This window comes from Glandiceps talaboti, chromosome 11 (assembly GCF_964340395.1).
Source record: "Glandiceps talaboti chromosome 11, keGlaTala1.1, whole genome shotgun sequence".
Taxonomy (NCBI): Eukaryota; Metazoa; Hemichordata; class Enteropneusta; family Spengelidae; genus Glandiceps; species Glandiceps talaboti.
Genome location: NC_135559.1, coordinates 11,993,731 through 12,014,863, shown reverse-complemented (window position 1 = coordinate 12,014,863; position 21,133 = coordinate 11,993,731). Strand labels below are relative to the sequence as shown.

The 21,133-nt window shown below is 35.2% G+C and overlaps 1 protein-coding gene across 1 annotated transcript in view; it reads right to left on the bottom strand.

The window, feature by feature from the left end:
- LOC144442030 (inositol 1,4,5-trisphosphate-gated calcium channel ITPR3-like) overlaps positions 1 to 21,133 on the bottom strand; it is a 46,448-nt gene that overhangs the window by 19,517 nt on the left and 5,798 nt on the right. The window contains 33 exon segments of the mRNA XM_078131301.1: positions 305 to 410; positions 1,015 to 1,202; positions 2,684 to 2,768; positions 3,096 to 3,211; positions 3,642 to 3,770; positions 4,290 to 4,386; positions 4,916 to 4,980; positions 5,379 to 5,502; positions 5,836 to 5,972; positions 6,359 to 6,466; positions 6,643 to 6,730; positions 7,348 to 7,445; positions 7,850 to 7,985; positions 8,333 to 8,529; positions 8,836 to 8,961; positions 9,573 to 9,670; positions 10,014 to 10,146; positions 10,762 to 10,940; positions 11,165 to 11,212; positions 11,674 to 11,743; positions 12,261 to 12,383; positions 13,341 to 13,464; positions 13,672 to 13,862; positions 14,453 to 14,527; positions 16,177 to 16,289; positions 16,623 to 16,664; positions 16,990 to 17,128; positions 17,447 to 17,538; positions 18,248 to 18,355; positions 18,837 to 18,924; positions 19,727 to 19,814; positions 20,272 to 20,375; positions 20,924 to 21,004. Coding sequence (XP_077987427.1) covers positions 305 to 410; positions 1,015 to 1,202; positions 2,684 to 2,768; positions 3,096 to 3,211; positions 3,642 to 3,770; positions 4,290 to 4,386; positions 4,916 to 4,980; positions 5,379 to 5,502; positions 5,836 to 5,972; positions 6,359 to 6,466; positions 6,643 to 6,730; positions 7,348 to 7,445; positions 7,850 to 7,985; positions 8,333 to 8,529; positions 8,836 to 8,961; positions 9,573 to 9,670; positions 10,014 to 10,146; positions 10,762 to 10,940; positions 11,165 to 11,212; positions 11,674 to 11,743; positions 12,261 to 12,383; positions 13,341 to 13,464; positions 13,672 to 13,862; positions 14,453 to 14,527; positions 16,177 to 16,289; positions 16,623 to 16,664; positions 16,990 to 17,128; positions 17,447 to 17,538; positions 18,248 to 18,355; positions 18,837 to 18,924; positions 19,727 to 19,814; positions 20,272 to 20,375; positions 20,924 to 21,004 — 3,696 coding nt within the window.

Here is a 21,133-nt window from a genome sequence, read left to right as displayed (position 1 = left end):
TTTTGTTTGGTTTTGTCTCGAAGTAATATTTGTATGAAACAAAAAACAACTAAAAAAATTAAATAAAAAAAGAATTAAAAATATAATATAAAATAGGATCTCGACCTACATACCCTATTTCTCTGAGGCCATGTTATAGGATTCCGAATTACACAATTTTGTTTCGCCTAATAATTGTTGTTACTGATTAGAAGGACTTTGAGACATTTGGTATATTGTCTGTTTGGTATCTGTTTGTAAAACAATTAAAGCCATAACGTATGAAATAATATTTGAAAGGTTTCTAAAATATTGATATTCCTACCTCGAGTAAAGGAAATACACCTTCCAGAACAAAATATGAAGATTCATGTCCACTTCCTTCTGTTTCAATAACCTCATTCAGGTTTTCCAGTATCTGCCAAAAGTCCCTGGATGTAATGGACGATATAGATGAATTAATGAGTCACATTTTAAAGATTCAATACAATGTTAACTTTTAAGTTAAAAATTATCTTTATTTGAACTGGGAACTTCACATTTCAAATAAAAACGTGTTATCTATTTAGTACGATAATTATGGCTAATAATAAATAATAACTCATCACCATTAAACAAATGGACCCCTGCATCCAGCACCACCACATCAATCCCCAATAACTTCATCAACGTCTAAGACAACTCACTATCAATTGCATTTTTTGTAACATTTGTAACATTTAGCATCTATACATTTCGATCACCTATAAAACAGTATCTGTCCTACCAGGTCCCCATCATACAGCTGGGTTGACTAGAACGCATTGGCGGTTTAAATCTTGTGAAAGCACATAATCCATTCAGAAGGAAATAACAGCGGAAAGTCTCAAGATTGGCAACTTGCAGATTCAGAGACAGTCGCTCTTGACTCCACGCCACGCGTAGATACATTGCTTTTTAGAAATATCGCTTAATTTTTGTACGCTGAAATTTTAGTTTATTTTTCACGTTATCCATCTATTTTTGAAAAAATTTAAAACTGAATGTTTCTCTTGCCTATCGTGTGAGAGGTCGTCTGCTCCACTATCCAAAGTCCCAGTACCAGTGTTCATATACACCCATAGTAGGAACCTAGCAAACGGTTTCTTGATTTTGTTGCTGATTGTTTCGTCGAGGAGAACTGATAGTAAATCCTGAATTGTGAAGATCGTCTGACAGATTGACTCAATGAAGGAGTTCTTTCCCTAATAAAATAAACAAACATATCAAAATTATATGCGCGCAAAGTGGTACGGTAATTGTGGAGTATCATTTATTGGAGCATCCCGTCTTGGAACAAACACAAATGCACATACACACGCAGGTACACAGACACACACATAAATATACACTTGCTCGCTCACGCACGCACGCGCTCACACACACAGATTAGTAAATAATGCTGTGAAGTCCAGAGAGCTCGAACAAATTAACACCCGGGACATTTTGTATTTGGACACGCATGCCCGTGGCCATCATATCATAATTAACACCTTGTAGTTCTTGACATCATTCTTTGGTATATTGCTGACACGAATTCGAATATGGGCAGTAGTGGAAATCATGTATTTCGTTTGAAAATACGTGATGTTAATTATTTCCAATTCTGGGAAATATTTCGGTGGTCAGGTAATTAGAAGGAATGTCATCAGTCTCAGATAATATCAGATACATACATGGAACGTTTCAGGGGATGTAAAGACCAATAGATGTTATATTTTCACTGATATTAGGTTAATTTTTATGATTAATTTGCATAATCATCTTTTCATTAATTAGGCTTTATCTTAAAAATGCATACTTCATTTAATTTGGTAAATACATTAAACATAAAGCGCATAGGTGTTATAGTGCTTGTTGATGCTTGTACTTTTATGAGTAATTTGCATAATTAATGAGCGTTGGTAATTCAGCCAAATCTTAAGAATGTAAGCTTCAAATTCAATATAATTTGGCATTTACATCAACCATAACAAAACAAACATATTCCATAAAGTCTGTTGGCATAGCTTTTAGTTTTCATGATTAATGTGCATAATTAATAATTTTCGGTACTTAGGCTATACACATCTTAATAAGATTGCATTCCAACAATGTGCGTAGGAGCAAAAACCTATGGTTTGCCCTTGCAGAAGGCATTCAGTTTAAATCTGGTTACCGCACTGCCATAGAGAGTATTTTAACGTATGCCATCACCATCTGGTTTAACAACATCACCAGCGATGAGTTGAATGCAATTGAGAGAGTCGTCTGGACAGCTAGCAGCAAAGAGAATCATCGGTGCAGAATAGTTGTTTTCGATAATTAGGCTATATCTAATAAATGCATACTTCAAATTCAGTTTGATTGCATATACATTAAACATACGAAAGCACATGTGTTATAATGCTTGTTGATGTAGCTTATAGTGTTAATGAGAAATTTGCATAATTAATTGAGTAATTAAGCTATATCTAAGGAATGCACACTTCACATTCCGCAACATTTTGTACATATATCTACTATAACAAAATGTACATGTCCTATACAACCAGTTGGCCAAGTTTTTTTTTTAAATTTTAATGTGGTATTGGTTTTTTATCAAAATAGGGTATGGGATTGGTAGCTGTACTGAGCGCACACCCCTACCAGAGTTGGTCACTTGTACCATCACCTGGGTTGTAGCCTTACAACAGTCTTGACTTACCTCAGCACATGTAGCCAATAGATCAACCAAGGCTAGCATGTATGATAAATCTTTGTTCCCTTCTAAAGCCCTCAGCACGTCCATTCTGTGAATACAAGAAACAACATATTTCGCATCCAGAATGCATGCTTGTTTTCTAATCTAAAATCCGTGTGTGGTCCAATCTGATAGTTTTGCCACACAATGTGCACTGAACCCTTTCCTTACCATAACTTCGTTCGATTTATTTGAAACATCACAACGATAGTTTACTCAATAAGCGCATATAGAAACCAAGTACAGTTACTATTATTTTTCTCTTGCTTTAGTTTCGAAACATTTCATTGGGGAAAAGATTTTCTCTACGCAGCTATGTGTATTTTGGTATTGAATAATTTACCCGCTCAAAATGGAAAGTAATTCAAGCTCATACCTCGGTTGTTGGGTCTCAAATTGGTCGATAACTGTAGCCACATCTGATCTGTATTGCATGAAGAATTTCATTACAAATAACTGGTTTCGTTTGATAGGCAAATTCAGTTCTTCTACCTAATTGGAAAGACGAATATGACCATTACGTCTAACTGTAACAATATCGTTCATTGAACAGTATTTTAACACCTTTTTTTCAGAACAATTGCCCATATACAGAGAAAATAAAAGTAAGAAAGAGAATAGAACATAGAGGAAATTTTAGAAATGGAATATACATAGGGTGTTCATCCGCGAATAAACGTCACTCACAATTGATTATTTTCCAATCAGAAACAACGACAAGATGTGCATATTGTGACATATATGATAGCGCCACTATTACATGCATTACTTCACACTTGCCGTCATTCATTCAAAGTATCACATTTATTGGTAATCGACAAAGTAATCGATAATTCTTTTTAAAAAAGTAAAAAGTAAAAAGTAAAAACATTTGGGATTTGAATAATTTGAAATGGTCAATATTCAAAGATTATTCATTTACCTTGACAACTGCATTAAGTAAATCAAGAAATTCTGGGACTTCATTTGAATGTTCTTTTATCATGAGCATTATCTTCTGGACCTCGTGTTCTTTTATGGTCAAACAGGTCTTCTTGTTTCCTGTAAATACCTTAAGAAATCAGAAAAAAATAAGGATTGATTAAAATTAATATGTATCAATGTCATCAGTATGACTACATGATCCAACGATGCAGGTTTCTCCGGGTACTCTGGTTTCCCCTTTCATTAAATTCTGAACCACAGAATGTCTGTAATTTGGATACCTGTAAACATTACTAAATAACAGATCCAGATAACTAATATCAACAAATCAATAGAGGTATGATGTTTATGTTCACAAATTTAACTTTATATTGCATCAAGAAATACTGGTAGCTCATCGAAGCATTCGCCAGGTATCTGTCAGGTAATAGTCTTAACTACTAATGGAACTTTACTTGAAAGTGGTGCATTGTACCTAAAACGACACTCGTTTCCTTCAATTAATCAGCAATGTAAAACATACAGGATTTCACAAGAGCAGGCTGCAGCCTTTTGTTCTTAAAGAATTAGTACATATAAAGCAATCTTCTTATACCTGAAAGTGCGCCATTTTAACCCGATAGAGAACAATTTTATTCGTTCGTACCTCAGTCAGTGCTTTAGCCATTTCTACCTCAGCACCTTTGACATTGAGTAATACATCCAGTCTATCATACAACCTCATCTGTATTACGTCATTATCTCTAAAATATACAGAAATACCATTTCATATATATAAGAACAGAAATGAGTCCTGGATGGTCTCAACAAAACAAGACCAAAAGGGTATCCAAAATTTCGGACTAGCTTTCGCCCTGATAACAGAGCACCATCAGGTCAGTAAGTGAGACAGCAACAATAATTAATGCAAAGGAAATCTAGGATGCGAAAGGCTTGAAAAGAGATAGAAGTGTGAAAAGTCAAATTAATAGTTAGAATGTTAGAATGCTAAAGATATTTAACTATTCCGTCTTTTGTGGTAAAATTTCAGTCTTTTGATCCATACAGAAATATATGTATATGTATATATATAATATATAAAATATGTATGTATGGGGGGGGTAGGGAAAACATGATTACATTACACAATAAATAATTACTACATTGTACACAGTATCATGATCTTCTTGTCATCATCTGAATGATTGTTGTTGTTTTTTTACTTTGTATTGCTAGTGTATGTGATGTACAATAATCATACAGAGCTACCGCATTATATATTTTGAAACATACCTGGAGATCACTTTTAGAAAGATGAAACACTTCTTGAATATTTTCTGAAGACCTCCATATTGCTCCTATTGAATATACAAAGGGGACAATTAAATGATATTTTCAAATAAAATATGTGTCTGAGCTTAAAATACTATAAAATTTATTATTAGGAAATATTATTTATCAAACGCCTCTATTTATGAAATATCCGTTAATATATGTACCATGTTTCCTATTCGTCATGTTCACAATTGAATCTCAAAAGTTTGAATGACAATCGGGATATGTTGTAATTTGGTATAATTCTTTATAATTCATTTTATAGCACCTTGAAATGTTCAAGCAACAACACCACTTGTGAATCGCACATCAAATCAGTTTATCGTATGATGTGATGTACTGACTGGATGAGCTGCAAATGACCATTTAACGCATTGCCTTAACATTGTCATTTTGTACTTTGAGTAATCCCTTTACATACCAACGCCTTCACATTGATTTCCTTAGCAAGAATGTCAAAGATGTCATCTAGAACACCAAAGTTGTACAGGATAGTCTGGTTAATGTAATGACTCTCCTCTGCACTATCACTCAATGAACAATACCTGTTAGAAAATAAGACATTAGTACTTTCCAGGCCCCTGGTCTAGTCTACGTCTACATACGTCACAAAATCACGTATTTTACAGGTTTTTGGAAGACGAAATTATTTACATTCATCACTTACTTAGCATATATGCCAAAATCTTTTATTTTCTCTTTTTGGGTCGACTACCAAGTCATGCAATCAAAGAGATCACTCACAATTATATACCTGTTTGTGACCTTTTTCTCTCTATCCTTAAATATCATTTTGTTTGCCTGGTATACCATCACCATTCAAGTAAACAAATCACAGATATTAGTTTCCAAAACAAACCCATAAGCATCATACTTACGCGATCATCTTGTCCAGAATTTCCCCCATACTTGTGCACTGGTCGTCGCTTAATTTAGTCTTTGAAAGTCGTCGAAGTACGGGAAGGTTTTCGTCACACCATTGTAACACTCCAACAGAATTTTTGGTCAGTAGTACCTACCAAGAAATAAAAAGCTGAGAATACTCAAAATGTGAAGTTAACATTCAATTTTATTCCGGCTGAAGGTGTGGGATATAATGTTGATGCCTTTTGTACCTGACAGATTTCGTCCTGAATTCTTGGCAAACTCTTATCTTGCTATTTTGTTCATGTTCTCCACTCCGAGACCGAAGAATCATCAAGTATCACCGTAACGTGCTCACAGAGAAACGGCAAACAATTGGACAAAATAACACCATGCAAGGATCCTAACTGATTACACAGTTTCGAAGGAACATTATGATGCTCACAATTAATGGCAGTCTTAATTAAAGAGGACATTTATCGAGAAATACTGTGGGCATTTGACTTCTTTTTGTATACAATATCTCTCTCTACTAACCTGTGCCTGTACAGCTCTATCGAACAAATTTGAGTAAGCGGAAAAGTGGCGATTTAAGAGATACATGGATTTTTGAATCATCTCATCATATTCGTAATTTGATAAGTCCTGTAGAAAATTAAAACAAACAGATGAACTTGAGATTATGCCACAGATGTAAAGATTGAATGTAAAGCAATGCAACATGATATCGGAAGAGATTGCCACACATATGTATCATGTTATATTTTAAAGGCGAATTCAATAGTAGAATATCAACAAACAAACAAACAAATTCACCATACCATGAGAATGGGAACAAGTTTTTTGATATGTCTGTTTGATGTTTCCCGGAACATATCTGTAAGGCTATCGACAGCAGACTGAATAACACTGTAAGAGTTAGAATAAAAACTGGTCAGTATGTTACCATGTTTAATAAGATGTTAATATCAGACAAAAATGGGACGGGAACTTAAATGTGAGCATCTTTCGTCATTTGTTGTTGATTTATAATACTTACTGAGACATGGCTAGTATCGGTAGTCACTGGAAGACCACTTGCATTATATGTTGGTATATTATTTTATTTACTATATTACCATAAATACCGTAGTAGTAGTAGTAGTACTACTACTACTACTACTACTACTACTATGACTACTATTTTCATAACTAGGCAAAGCCCATAAACGTCGTACAGGAAAGATTCATTTGTGACCGGTTGCCAGGGCTGCCTCACAATGATATTGTAGATAGCGTCCTCTGCTAGGAGAATGCGCCTAATATAACATATAGAATGCGCATGCGTAGTTATTGCGCCGCAATGCATCCTTGGGTAAAACCAGCCCAAAAAAATGACATAGTATACAGGACGCATATGCATACTAGCCACTGAGCCGCTACACGCCTGCTTCGCAGTCACTGCACAAGCTACTACTACTACTACTACTACTACTACTATGCTGTGGTTGGTGCATCCATACCATAATAATATGACACGTTCTTACCCATTGTCATCATCTAACACTTTAAAGTCTTCATCCATAAAATGTTCTATGTCATGATTACCAATGTCTATAATACCTCTCACACTTTCTTGAAACCGCTGTTGAAGAAACAAAATTGACCTTTTGATGATAAATAAATTGGATTTGAGTATCGAAATTACCTTACTCACATACACACATAGCAGGACATGTGGAATGAACATGGATTACTTAGGCTGTGACGTAACTAAATTACGTCACACAGATTTTTAAACAAAAAAGGAGGTCATTGAAGATGTCAAGGTACTGAACATAAAATCAGGACACAGATACATACAGAGCAACTATGTCTTTCGTACATATGGCTCACGCCGAAATTGTAGGCATTTTCATTACTGAAGATCTTTATAAGTACTAACACAGTAAATGAATATGGAAGAACATATTTAAGTGACAGACTAATAACAGCTTTGTGAAAAATATTTTCTAAAATCATCTTATTTCCCCTTACGAATCAATATACCTCTCTTATTGTCCTCCGTCGATCATTGCCTGAATGTTCACTCCTCCGAAGGTAGACTTTCTTAAAGAGCGCGATGAAATTCTCCAGTCTCGTGTTAAACCGCAAATTGAAGATCAAGTCTAAAACATCCATTGCCCTGAAAATGACATCACGACACGAGAAGTAATATTGGCGGTCTATTGTGTTTGCATTCCAAGTTGTACTTGGCATTGTACCGAGAATATTGAGGAAAATGTTTTCTCAAATTTAAAATTGTTCAAAGTTATCATAGCAAGAGCCGAAACATTGTTTTACATTATTTCTCTTATGACTCTAGATTTGGTCTCTGCAATAGAACAGTAGTAACATAGCTCATGGCTGAAGTAAAAACAGATGGTTTATAATAACAATTGGCTAGTAGCATTTCACCCAGTTCCTCTATATTTCACGCGGGGGAAGGCACAAAAACACACAAATCTCCGAAATACTAATAACTTTACATACTTTAGTTTGGCGTCAACAACTGCTTTGTTTTCGCCACTTTGATTAAATCTTCCTTTTTCCGTGAAATCCCTGTCTTTTTTTCCTTCCCATGTGTCATTCTTCCCATTAATCATACTCATCATTGGTTTCAACAATTTCTCTATGTCTTTATTGTTATAGTATCCAAATTTGACACAAGTATGGACCAATCTCAGCACCTACAAAAGAATGACACTAATACGTCATGATATATCATGCATGTTTATGACATTCCCCAAATGTCTCTCAGAAATATATTCAAAGGAGAATGTGAATTGCTTATTCTTATTAGGTTTCCATATGCAATTAAATGTGGAGATTTTAAAGAACACCTGTTTCACGTATAGGCTAAGGGTACACCCCATGATCTACGAGATATGCATCTCTGTTGCTTGACTCTTGAAGTGTGTTATGTCTTTCAATTGCTGTTGTTTGTCTTTCCCTATCGACTTTGCCAATTAACTTTTAATGTTTACGACACCCACCTGCTCAACAAGCATGTTGTGTCCTATTACAGATGCTTTCATATTCCCATTCTTTTTTAGAAATTGGTTTATCCAATCCTTCAAATCAGTGAAATAGTGCAGCTCTTCGTCTGAATGACCTCGAATCTGAAATTATGTTTACATCACGAGCGTTGGATGCAATTGACAACAACAACAACAACAACAACAACAACAACAACAACAACAACAACAACAAGCTAGCTAAGGTCGAACATGACCATATTATATCAAACTCAAGGTCAACATGTCTTTATGAGGGGTGTATTACTTATACATATTCCAACGCTACGATATCGTCGTAACACCACATGACCTGTTTATTACAACAAATGGATCACCCATCTCGACCACACTTCCACCCAATCTCCCCAAAAGCTGTACAAGAACAGAAAATGCACATAAGATCAATTTCGAATATCATACAATTGTGCAATAGAATCATTCTCGTGTATACGTATTGAAAAAGAAGACTTAGCATTCTGGGTTTCTCTGTTTCCATGACTTTTAATGACACTGCTATCTAGTGTTGTTGTTTTACGTATAGAATCTGCTACTGTTACAGTTATGAATTTTGAGGAAAGGGTGGCAGTCATCTGTAATAAATTAGAGGAAATCCCAACACTGTGCGACTTGATTCGAACTTCAATTAATTTTGAAGAGTTTTTAGTTATCCTTATATACATATTATCGAAGAGCCACAAACTGATATCGCTTACGATTTGTTCCGAAGTGTTATGTCCGATGCTTGTCCACTCGAAAGACAGTTTTATTCTCTCCAAAAACGACTGGTTATCGCCCACATCAACGAATAACTCTGTTCAGAAAACACAATTTTCACAGAAATTACTATTCAAAACAAATGATTATATTATGTGACGAGCAAATACTTCGAAACGTTAGTCCTCGTAGTTTATGTTATGTTATGTTATGCTGTGTTATGTTCGGTTGTTATGTTCGGTTAAGTTAGGTTAGGTTAGGTTAGGTTATGTTATGTTAGGTTAGGTTAGGTCTCATTGTGCCAAAATGGCTGCGAAATATACAATAAAATATAATTTATCGAAGCTTTTATGGAATATGTCTGACAAAATACAATAAATATTTACAAGTAAGTAAGTAGAAATAATTTAACATCATTCTATTTAAAATGCGATACTTACTGATAATAACGGCACAATATTTTGCTCTGAGTTGGGCTGGAAGCTTTCCATTCTTCAAACAGTGGAAGGCTTCTTGCCATGTTAGGTAGCGTAATTCCTTTGTGATCTTGTTAATTGCATAATCATTTCGACCCTGTTTAGTAATGAAAATATGCCTTATGATATTAGTATTATGGAAGATGTTGGTTAGCGTTTACATTTTAACGCATATGACTTAAAAGCCAAGTGTAAATTTAGCTACAATGAGTATAAGCTTATTGACCTGTGAAAAAGGATACACATGAAAAAATTGCCAAATTTGCTTCAGCCCCTAAATTTGCACAATAGAGACAATCATTTGATGACGATCATGAATGTGATTTTATTAAACAGCAAGATAATGGCACAAGGGTGGTAATCCATTGATCCCTACTATGAAGCTCTAGCCCTTCACTAAACCTCCGGATTTCGTTTCCGAATGTTGCAAAAAGTTTATGTGTAATGGCACGGTCTGGACTGGAAGTAGTATAAACTTTAATCTATCAGTGATGAACTACACAAGGTTTTCCAAAGCATTAAAGCTCATGCATACGATAAACTGACCCCCCCCCCCCACGCACGCGCGCACACACACACACACATGGAAGATTGTTACTCGTTAATACAATAGTCTTTATCCGCATCAAAATCATCACTCTTACTGTATTGTTCTGTAAACGATAAATCACATCATTAAATAGTTCATTTAGATAGCGTTTTACGAACTTACATGGCACAGTTGTCCAAACAGATCAAGCTGATGGTCCAAAAACAGAAAGTTTTCACTGGTCACATTGCTTACAAATTTTGGTAATTCAATCCAGTTTTTTCCGCTATCAACGGAAACATATACGATGTCATTGTCCATGTTAGCAAGTTCTGTTCCAACTTCAGTAAGGTACAAATAGGACTGGAGAGGGATTTGAAAAACAAAGAACCATCATACATATTTTAAAAAGTTTTCATCAGATAGCTAACAATGACAATGTGAAAACGTTCTTCAAACAAATAACAGCACTATTAATTTGGTAGAGCATAACTTTATAAAATGTGTATACTTGACTTTGTCATTAACATTCGTTATAGGTGAATAATAGTAAGGGGAAAAGATTTTATACTAAGTCTTACCTCTTGCAATAAAGCATCTTGACCATTTCTCAACCAAGTATCACAAATATAAGCTGGAGAAATTGGTAAATTGACGAGTAAATATGTGTGAAATTTCGAGACTTGTCTGAACATAAACAGCTTAACAGTCTTCAAATGAAATCGCAAATGTGATATTCGGAGTCTTTGGGATGTAGATATCCGAAAAAATGTATTCGAAAATGAGAATTCAGGTGTATACAGAAGTAATGACTAATGGTACTAGGCCCGAGAATGGCATTACCCAGAACAGCGCCTATAAGGCGTCCTAGGTGAGTGAAAAAAAGTGAGGCACTATTCTGGCCAAGATAATTTCAGTCCAACTACTGAGAAATTTGACTCCAGAATGGAACCCTTTTGGCCGCAGAATAGCTCAAAGTCATTATTCTGGCTAAGATGATTTCAGCTCACTAAGGGGGTCTTTTGTTGAATTTACAACTAATAGACTCAGAAATATTTAAAACAAATACAAACTGGGGCATTTGAAAACACTTACTTTGGTTTTCAGGAATAGCAACGCCATCACATACACAAAGCACACCCAACAAATGTAAATATCGATAATTCTGTAATATTGTTGAAAAACAGAGGAAGTAATCAACAAAACTCACTGAAGTGCTAATGTTTCATTGCATCAAATTGCACATTTGTAATTGGCTTGAAATATTGAAGATATCTACGATAATAAAAAAAATGAAGCTGACTGGGGTTTCGAACTAGAATCGAAAATAGTGTTTTGGGGAGGTCACAGGTTCAAACAAACATAAATCAACACATTGATATAAAATACATTGTGTTTAAGATAAATACTGTTCAAAGAGTAAGTCATTCTAAATCCCTACAACTCTCGAATATACTACGTTCTAAGTTAACAACTGCAACTAAAGTTAGTATCCTCACTTTAAAAGAAACACACAGCTAAACGAAAAATATAGCTAACTCTGACCAGCTTCAAATAAAATTAATGAATTTTTGTAATAGGTATGAAAACCTGTTCATCAACTAAAAACCATATTAAGATTGACAATGGTTTTCAAAACAGTATCATTCTAGTGACATTTAACTTGGCTAACACGAACCTACCTTATTTCCTCTGAGAAGATCTACAAACGAATCAATTTGTTGAGTTGTTATTCTATCAATGATCTTTCTGTTGTCTTTAAATAACTCTGTTACCATATCAACTGCCTGAAGCCCTATGTTATCCTGATGACCAAATAGACGAAAATATATTAGAATGCTAGCATGATAATAATGATGATGATGATGATGATGATGATGATGATAATGATGATGATGATGATGATGATGATGATGATGACTACAATGATAATAATGATGATTATGATGAAAATGATGATAATGATAATGATTATGATGACGATGACGACGACGACAAAGATGATGATGATGATGATGATGATGATGATGATGATGATGATGATGATGATGATGATGATGACGACGACGACGATTATGGTGGCGGTGGTGGTGATGATGATGATGATGATGATGATGATGATGATGATGATGATGATGGTGGTGGTGGTGGTGGTGGTGGTGGTGGTGACAGCTGTTCAAATCTTGCAATGGGTGTGTCATGACATCTCTGTGGAAGGAAGCATTTTTCTTTCACAATACATGTTTTTTTTCACTTAAGAGTAAAAGTGATAATATTAACGGACACATTCAAAACATATAGCACAGATTATACCATGCACAAGCCAAGGATTTGTCTTTGAACAGAGAACAGTGATGCTCGAAATATGAGTCAAAACATTCCAAATCGCCAACATTTGTCCCATTTTAAAAGACAAATTATGCTTCAGGAGATATCATTATATACTGGTATTATTCTCCAATATTTATCTTCATTCAGCTTAAAGAAACTCGTGACCAAAAGGTTTTATCATTATTTATCTCGTGACTTGTAGTGACAAGGCCTCTTAGGGCACTCGTATTTTTCTTGGCTGAACAAAGAAAAATATTGGGGAATGATATCTAATTATACACCTTTCAGTGAAATCTCGGTGATAGAAAACAAGTTGGTACTCAAATACAGTCAATATGACAACGATACCCTGGAGATTAAGCACTATTATATTGTACGCCATCATTGTGAACACGGCAAATGAGAATATCAACAGGCATGATCTTACTTACCCTTCTTTTTATCTGATCTTGAAAGAAATCCATGAAACTAGTGAGATATAGTTCATTCTTTCTGCTGTCTCCTATCACAAATGTCTCCATTACATTGTAGCATTTTCCAACGATTTTGATATATCTGTTTGGAGAAATGAATATTAGTTGAGATTTCAATTAATGTTTACTTGAAATGTATTGACTGTTTCTTTATCTTTCATATATAATATGACTGCACATTTGTCAGGATGTCAGTTTATTCACATTTGGTATTCCATTCGCTGTATGTTGAAATGTCATTTTCTGCTTTAAAGAGGTCAATAATAATACAAAATCGATCAAATCAAACCTTTGGTCCTCTGAGCCACTATTCTGAAGTTTACAGATTTCCACAAGCAATTCGAGAACCTTGAGATTTCTGAGCAGTTTCTGTCTATCTTTGACCGGTTGCCCCTTCACAATCATGAAGTCCTTCAATTCATTTAGTGTAGATAGTATTGCTTTACTTCTCTTGAAGTCAAGAACGCGTCCCTCCTTTTTCTGCAAAATTATGAGTGTAAAGTTAGGTGATGAGAAAAGTAAGTACAAGCTATTTGTAGTTACCAATCATAGGTACCGTGACCAAAGCTCAAACTTAAGGTATTAGCAAATTCGGAAAAATAAAACAATCAACAGTAACCATATATTTCTTCGTTCTAGTTATCAAGAATTGACTCTCAAGTCCTCTCTTCCTTTGCCCTGATGACGACTACAATTTTAAGTGATGTGACTCATCTTTGGCTTGTATTTGAGTTTGTGATACATCCAATTAGGTCACAAATCGTGACATTGGTAGACCAAGTGCACTTCATAAGTGGCCGGCAATACACTTGAAACCGACAATATACAATCAGGTCAGATAAAAATTATGTTCCGATCATACCAAACTGATGGGCAGATAGTAACAATTCACGACTTACTATATCCCTCGATCTAAAATGAAAATGTATCAATTAATTCGTACTTCTCATCAATCTAAAACCATTAGTAATGTAGATACATATCACCAAGTATTCTATTTACATTACTGAAATCTACTAACGTTAGTGGTGTACTGTATGTACATTAATTATTTGGCATGTTAAACTTACGTCAGCTATTAACTTTTGAAGTACTGGGACGATACCTGCTACAAAGTTGAATATCTGAACTAGTTCCCCATTCACCTATAGAAGAAAGCATATCAAAAGACAAACAAGAACATGTAAACAAAGAATTGCTACGTTTACATTGTAACCTTATCCGTCAGCATTATCGTTCAATCTGATGGTGATATTTTTTTAATCATTATCAATATATTTGTAGATCCAAAGAGATTCGTCAGCTTGGTTTCGTCGTATATATAAAGGTTATTATATCACAGGCAGGAAATGTTACCTTGTCCAAATATTTCGTCTAGATTCGATTGACTTCTTTATTAGACTGAATGTTTTTGCCAGGTGTTAATGGCGTCACGTGATTATTGACCAAATGCTTCGGAGGTGATGAAGAGGACGAGGTCATGATTTCGTACGATGCATCAGCATTGTTCGTAAGTGTGTCCGTGGAGGATGCAGTGGATGTCATCAGACGCCGACTGCAGGAGGATAGTTCACTTAAGGATAGAACGAATCTCTCGGTCAAAGATATCACCGATTTGTTATCTTTTGCCCTGGATACTACGTATTTCCAGTTCAGAGACAACGACTGCCGTTAGAACCAAGGTGCAGGTATGGACTCACCAATCTCTCCGATTGTGGCTCACCTGTTTATGGAGGGGTTTGAACAGAGGGCACTAGAAACTACAACTTGACATGTTTACCATCATGAAACATGACTATATTGATCCGTTCTCAGAACATTTGAATAAACAACTTAGCAATATAAAATTTACCAGCGAAATCGAAAAAAAGAATGAGCTGGGTTTTCTTGATTCTAGCATAGATAAAGGTGAGGATGGACATTTAGAACTCAGTGTTTACCATAAACTTACACAAACGGACCAATATCTTAATTTCAATCACATCCCCCCCATTAACCAGAAAGTTGGAGTAGTCAGAACCCTTCTCAACAGAAGGGAAACTATTGTCACGAATGAAGAAGACAGGGTGAAGGAAAGTGAAAAAGTGAAATCAGCACTGTCTATATGTGGATACTCAAACTGGATGTTTGATCTCACTCATCTGGCATGGTTGTGCTCCCCCATGCCCATGGTCTTAGTGAAAAACTAGCCAGGATTTATAAAAAGCACAACATTCAGTTAGTGTCAAAGCCTGACTGCACAATCCGGAAGATTGCTCCCAAAGACAAGACCCCTTCGGAACAGGTCTGTGGGGCATCTACAGGATCAAGTGTAATTCGTGCAATGGTTCCTACATCGTAGAAAGTGGGAGACAACAAAAAACCAGTATAGAAGAACGCAGAAAATCAATTAGGGAAAAGATCATGAAATCAGTTGTGGCAGAACATTCATGGACCTGGGGACACAAAATAGATATTGATGGGTACCAACTAATGCATAAAGAGACTAGTATAGGAGAATAGTACAGTATAGGGATCTACACAGGAAGTGGCCTGAGGCAATGTATATCCGAAAGGAGAAACCTACAATGAACCGAGATGGGGACTTGCAGCATACGACCAGGCATCAATTCCGAAGCATTGGTCAATAGTCAAGTGGCACCATTAACACCTGGCGAAAACATTCAGTCCACTGAAGACGTCAATCAAGCCTAGACGAAGTATTTGGACAAGGTAACATTTCCTGCTTGTGATAAAGTAACCTTTTGTAGTTTCTGACATTTGTTTACATTTGTTATATTTTATGCGTACTTACCATTTGAATTGTGAATGCATCATCATAGAGTTTCTTTTTACTGGTGCCAACATTTCTCAATGTAGCTTTGTCCCACTGCAAACCACTTAACGAATGCTCCAGTTGCTGAACGTCTGTAAGAAAAGGTCCAGATATAAATAATATCTAGATTTCGTATATTAGAACTGCATAAAAGGAGATTCTTGAAAAATAAAGATAAGTATATTACAGCGCGATAACTGTCTTTTAGCAATATGCTTGGTGTTTTTGATTAAATGATTCGTATGGTGATATTCTGATCTGAAACTTCTAACGAAATGGGAATGAACATGTACAGCAATATCGTCAAGTGAAGTAGTTCAACTGTGACCAGCTTATTAATTACAAGAGTCATAAACGGGGAGGCTTTCATCATAATCAATAGTTACTTATGATATGATAGTATGGAAGCCAACAGATGTACTAACTTGCTTCTTCCCATGCCTCTGACTCCTTTCGTAGGTAAATTCCTATAAAACAAAAAGTATTTATCAAGCCAAATGTATGACACCATGACTTTGCGTATCTGTGTAGCTCTGTATGTATGTATGTATGTATGTATGCATGCATGTATGTATGTATGCATGCATGTGATACGTATGTGCGTATGTGTGTGTGTGTGTGTGTGTGTGTGTGTTCATATCCATATGTTCATGTAGATATACGTTTGTGTGAGGGGAATGAATTGATGTAATTAATTGATGGGTGGACTTAGAAATGTATATGGATGAACAAATGAAATGGGTATACCATCATTGTAACATAGACGTTTATTTAGGAATGCCAGATACATACCTTCTAAACCATGCAACCAGTGTCCTGTCTCCACATGTTCTATTCTAGTGTAGCTCTCAAACTGGATTTCATCCCTATCATATATAACATGGTGCAATTTGAATACAGAGTCAGGATCTGCATTGGCTGTCAAACCAACCTGCAACAAAGAATTAAAAACACCACGACTATAAACTGAAGATAATCTAAATGTATGAATTAACATGTTTTTCTATTTTTACATCACGTAAAATGTCCAAGCTTGTTTGTGGATTTCGTACAAGTAACTACTATAATTGAAAGTTTCCCTCCATATATTAATCATACATGTAATGAATAAAGTAATTCATAAGAATTTCTGTCCATGCTTTTGTTTTCTGATTGCCTGAACATAATTTCTGGATATTGTTATTCTTCTTGGGGTTTGCACATTTGAAGAACGTCTGTGATTTATCTATTTTGATTATGGTTACCTTACCTGTACTTTAGTATCTATCTTAGTCATGTGCAGATATTTCCTTGTTGAAAAATGTCTGATGCGGCATTTTTGTTCCCATTTCATCATTTCCCCTATAGAAAATAAGTCAGCTTTGAGATACGTATACTTTTCAACACTAAATCAGAACATTGTAGAGTAATACTGCAATTATTATGATTATAACATTATCAAATTACTATAACGAGCTCTCCTTACGGAAGATAATGAGGGAAGACCGTTCAGGTGTATTATTAAATGGTATCATAAACAGTATGACTTCATCTCGGTATTAATGACATATACAGCTCTGGCAACAAGACAGTACATGGTGACAAACTTGGCTCTGTAGATGTGTAGCTACTGATAAACAAAGATTCCAGATCGCTATTCGTTGTAGCCAACATTCAATGATAGGTTTGATGTGGTTAAGATGTTAAACCCACAGCATTACATCAGGCTACAACTCTCTCCGTCTTCCTCCTAGTAGTATGGATCCTCATTATTCTGAATATTATCCCTCAATGGTCTCCATACATGTACCAAGGTCAGACAAATTATAAGGACCGAGACCAGTCCCCAACAGCTGATGTGTTTATTGACGTAGAATGAATTATTTCAGTGGGTAGATTGTTCTCTCTCCAAATAATTTAATGGGGTCAGAAACATTGCCGTCACATGTACTTTTACATTAAATAGTTTGTCATGTTGCCATCTTGCTATCACTATGCCTGTGATGTTTTGAAACAGGGCCACCTTTATAAACACATATTATAATATATATTATCAGTGGAAACATCCTACCTTTCATTATACCTTCCTCTGCCTCTATCTGCCAATATGTATTTGCTGACGTGCTTGGCAGCAGTGTCTTTGGACGATTTAGATCAGTTTTCCTTACTCGTAAATGGACTATGGAAAAAACAAAGGCACATTCTCCTCTTTATCTAGATAGGCAATGAACACTTTGTATCGTGAACTCTAGAATTAAACATTTTGAGTATGAATTCGCAATGCATACTACATGCCATCAAATACACTAAGGAATGATTTTTACTTCTCTAAACAAGTATATGCACATTGTAATCACACCACAGCAATAAATTAAAGCTTGTGTTACAAACATTGATAATGTATAATACAAAGCATAGTTTTCATTCAAATGAAATGGGACCTGTTTTACAAGTTTGGAAAAAGAAATATCAACGGTACCATTAAACAATGCTCAATATCATGCAAAATATCTTAATTATCGCAAAGAAGAAATGTAACCTACTGTTCAACTCAGATTATATTATGTATATGGATGTGTACGTCGCGATAATAGCATTCCGAAGATTTGTTAACAACCGAGCACTTATTATACTCATGACTTACTCAGAAGCCCACTTACCATTTTCACAAACTTCAGAGTCAAAAACACCCTCAGCTGTCAGATAGGCTTCAATTTCTTTGTGAAAAAGTCTGAACACAGACCCCGCCTTAAATTGAAAATAACTCATTGATAGGAAATCATTATAATAAACAAAATTATGACAATATGCATTAAAGACATGTTAAAAGCTACCCATGGTATTCAAACTAAAATACCTACGAGACGACTGACACAAGCTGATTTCTGCCACATTTAAAATGATAAGTTTCCTTCAGAAAGGAAGAACCCTAGAAAGCTTATTCAAAGTTGTTATTTCCCAAAATATATATCTTGACATGAGACAGTAATGAAAACACCTTATTATATTATCTAGTACATGCAAATCAATGGAAACCACCTGCATCGAGGCAGTAATTTTCCAGTATCATGCCCCGGCACACTGCCCCAAAATATGGCGAGTGGAGTGTTCATCAATATCCCTTCACTCAGTTATTTGGCTTTGTTAATGTCTTCATTCTATTTACGTTTTTGAGGAAAAAAACTATTAGTTCACTGTCAATGTATGTGGTTACGTCATTATCAGTTGATATGTCCATGCCACTGCATGGGTTATATGATAAAATCTTTACTGCCCAAAAATGGGTTTTGTGGTCCTCGGTAGTACAGCTTACGGACACCATACAAATTGGCCCGTTGTTGTACAACCTTGGTACGCAAAACCCATACCTAGACCATAAAGATTGTCACCATTTGCCCATCATCTGACCACTCATTAGTATAAATTGGAGTAGAGAACAAATGTTTTAATAGAATGTAAACCCATCAAGTAATGTGTCAATTTACATAACCTTATTTATAGCTAACTGCTACAAATGGCTGCATACAATATTTTCTTTTAAACTTCTTACCTTAACAAGATCTGACTGATCTGAGTTTGGTTTCCCATATCTGTGAGGTGTAAATCCAGACTTAATCACCGATACATTCAACTCTCGACTAAAATGAAAAAAAAAATTACTCGCATCCTGACATGCCACGATTATACAAGGTTGACATATTTCGAAAATGTTTCTGGGCACATGGAAATACTCTTATATTAGACTAGTACTCATTTGATATTTCATTTGGAGAATCGAGAATGACACACAATACGAAATTAGGTATTTGCATGGCAATAAGGAACTCATCTGTAATTTTCTCTACCTCAACTACATAAATCAACATGAAGCATCTAAAGAAAAATCCCCGATTCTCGAATGGTAAATGACATCAACTGTTATCACTTCACATCTCAGAGTTGATTGGCAAACATATTGTTTGCATTTATTCAGATGTCATATATTTTGAGTAACTACTTTCCCTTTTCATCCATCATTCAACCTTCGTTCTATTAGAAGTACATGGTGATTGTCTAATGTGCTAATTGAAAGCATTATATTTAGTTTACACTTACGCAGAGAAATTGACAGATCTGTCTCCAAAGGTATGCTTACTGACATGCAAATATTGGCCAGGAGATTCTACACTCTCTAATACCATCTGATCATCAATGAGCACCTGTGGAATTAACAAGGCAAAATGTTCAAGCACTTACAAGCAAATTATTTGTGATTTCATATGCTTTGGCATTCTTTTGCTGGGCAACAATAGTCACACTTACAATCACCAAACCATATCCAATGCTTAGGTTACACAATTATAATAAATTATTAGATCTCATCACTTTTGAAAGTACTGAGGCTACGACAAACTAATAATATGACATATGCGAATTAATCTACAAATGGATGTTGACGATTAAATATTGGAGTGCAGTGTAACACTGTCGGGAACAAGTGTACACAGTCCCTTTGATAAGAGGGTAATAATATATGCATCATGAAGGCACTGCTATCACCCACTTGTATAACCCATTACATATATCACAATTATAGCTATAGCATGTGTCTGTCTTAGTATTCCAGAAGTAAAGGCACCACAGTATTCACATTTCATGACCATAATATCTTATTCTTTCTATAAAGAAGTGCTGTTTGCAATTTCTCCCAAAATAAAATAATAAACGTGTCTATACAAAATGTTGAAATTTAACTTTGAACACTTACCATGTCACCTTCGGACTTTACTTTATACCTTGGCATGATCTTAAACTGGGCACTTTTGTCATTAAAGTCAAGAAGCTCGACCTACAAGATCAATGTTAAATGACATCTTCTTAGTTTAATGGGTGACAATTTGCTCAAATAAGACATCTGAAATAAAACATGTACATTTACAGCATTTTCAGTCATTAAATAATGTATTATTGGGAATGG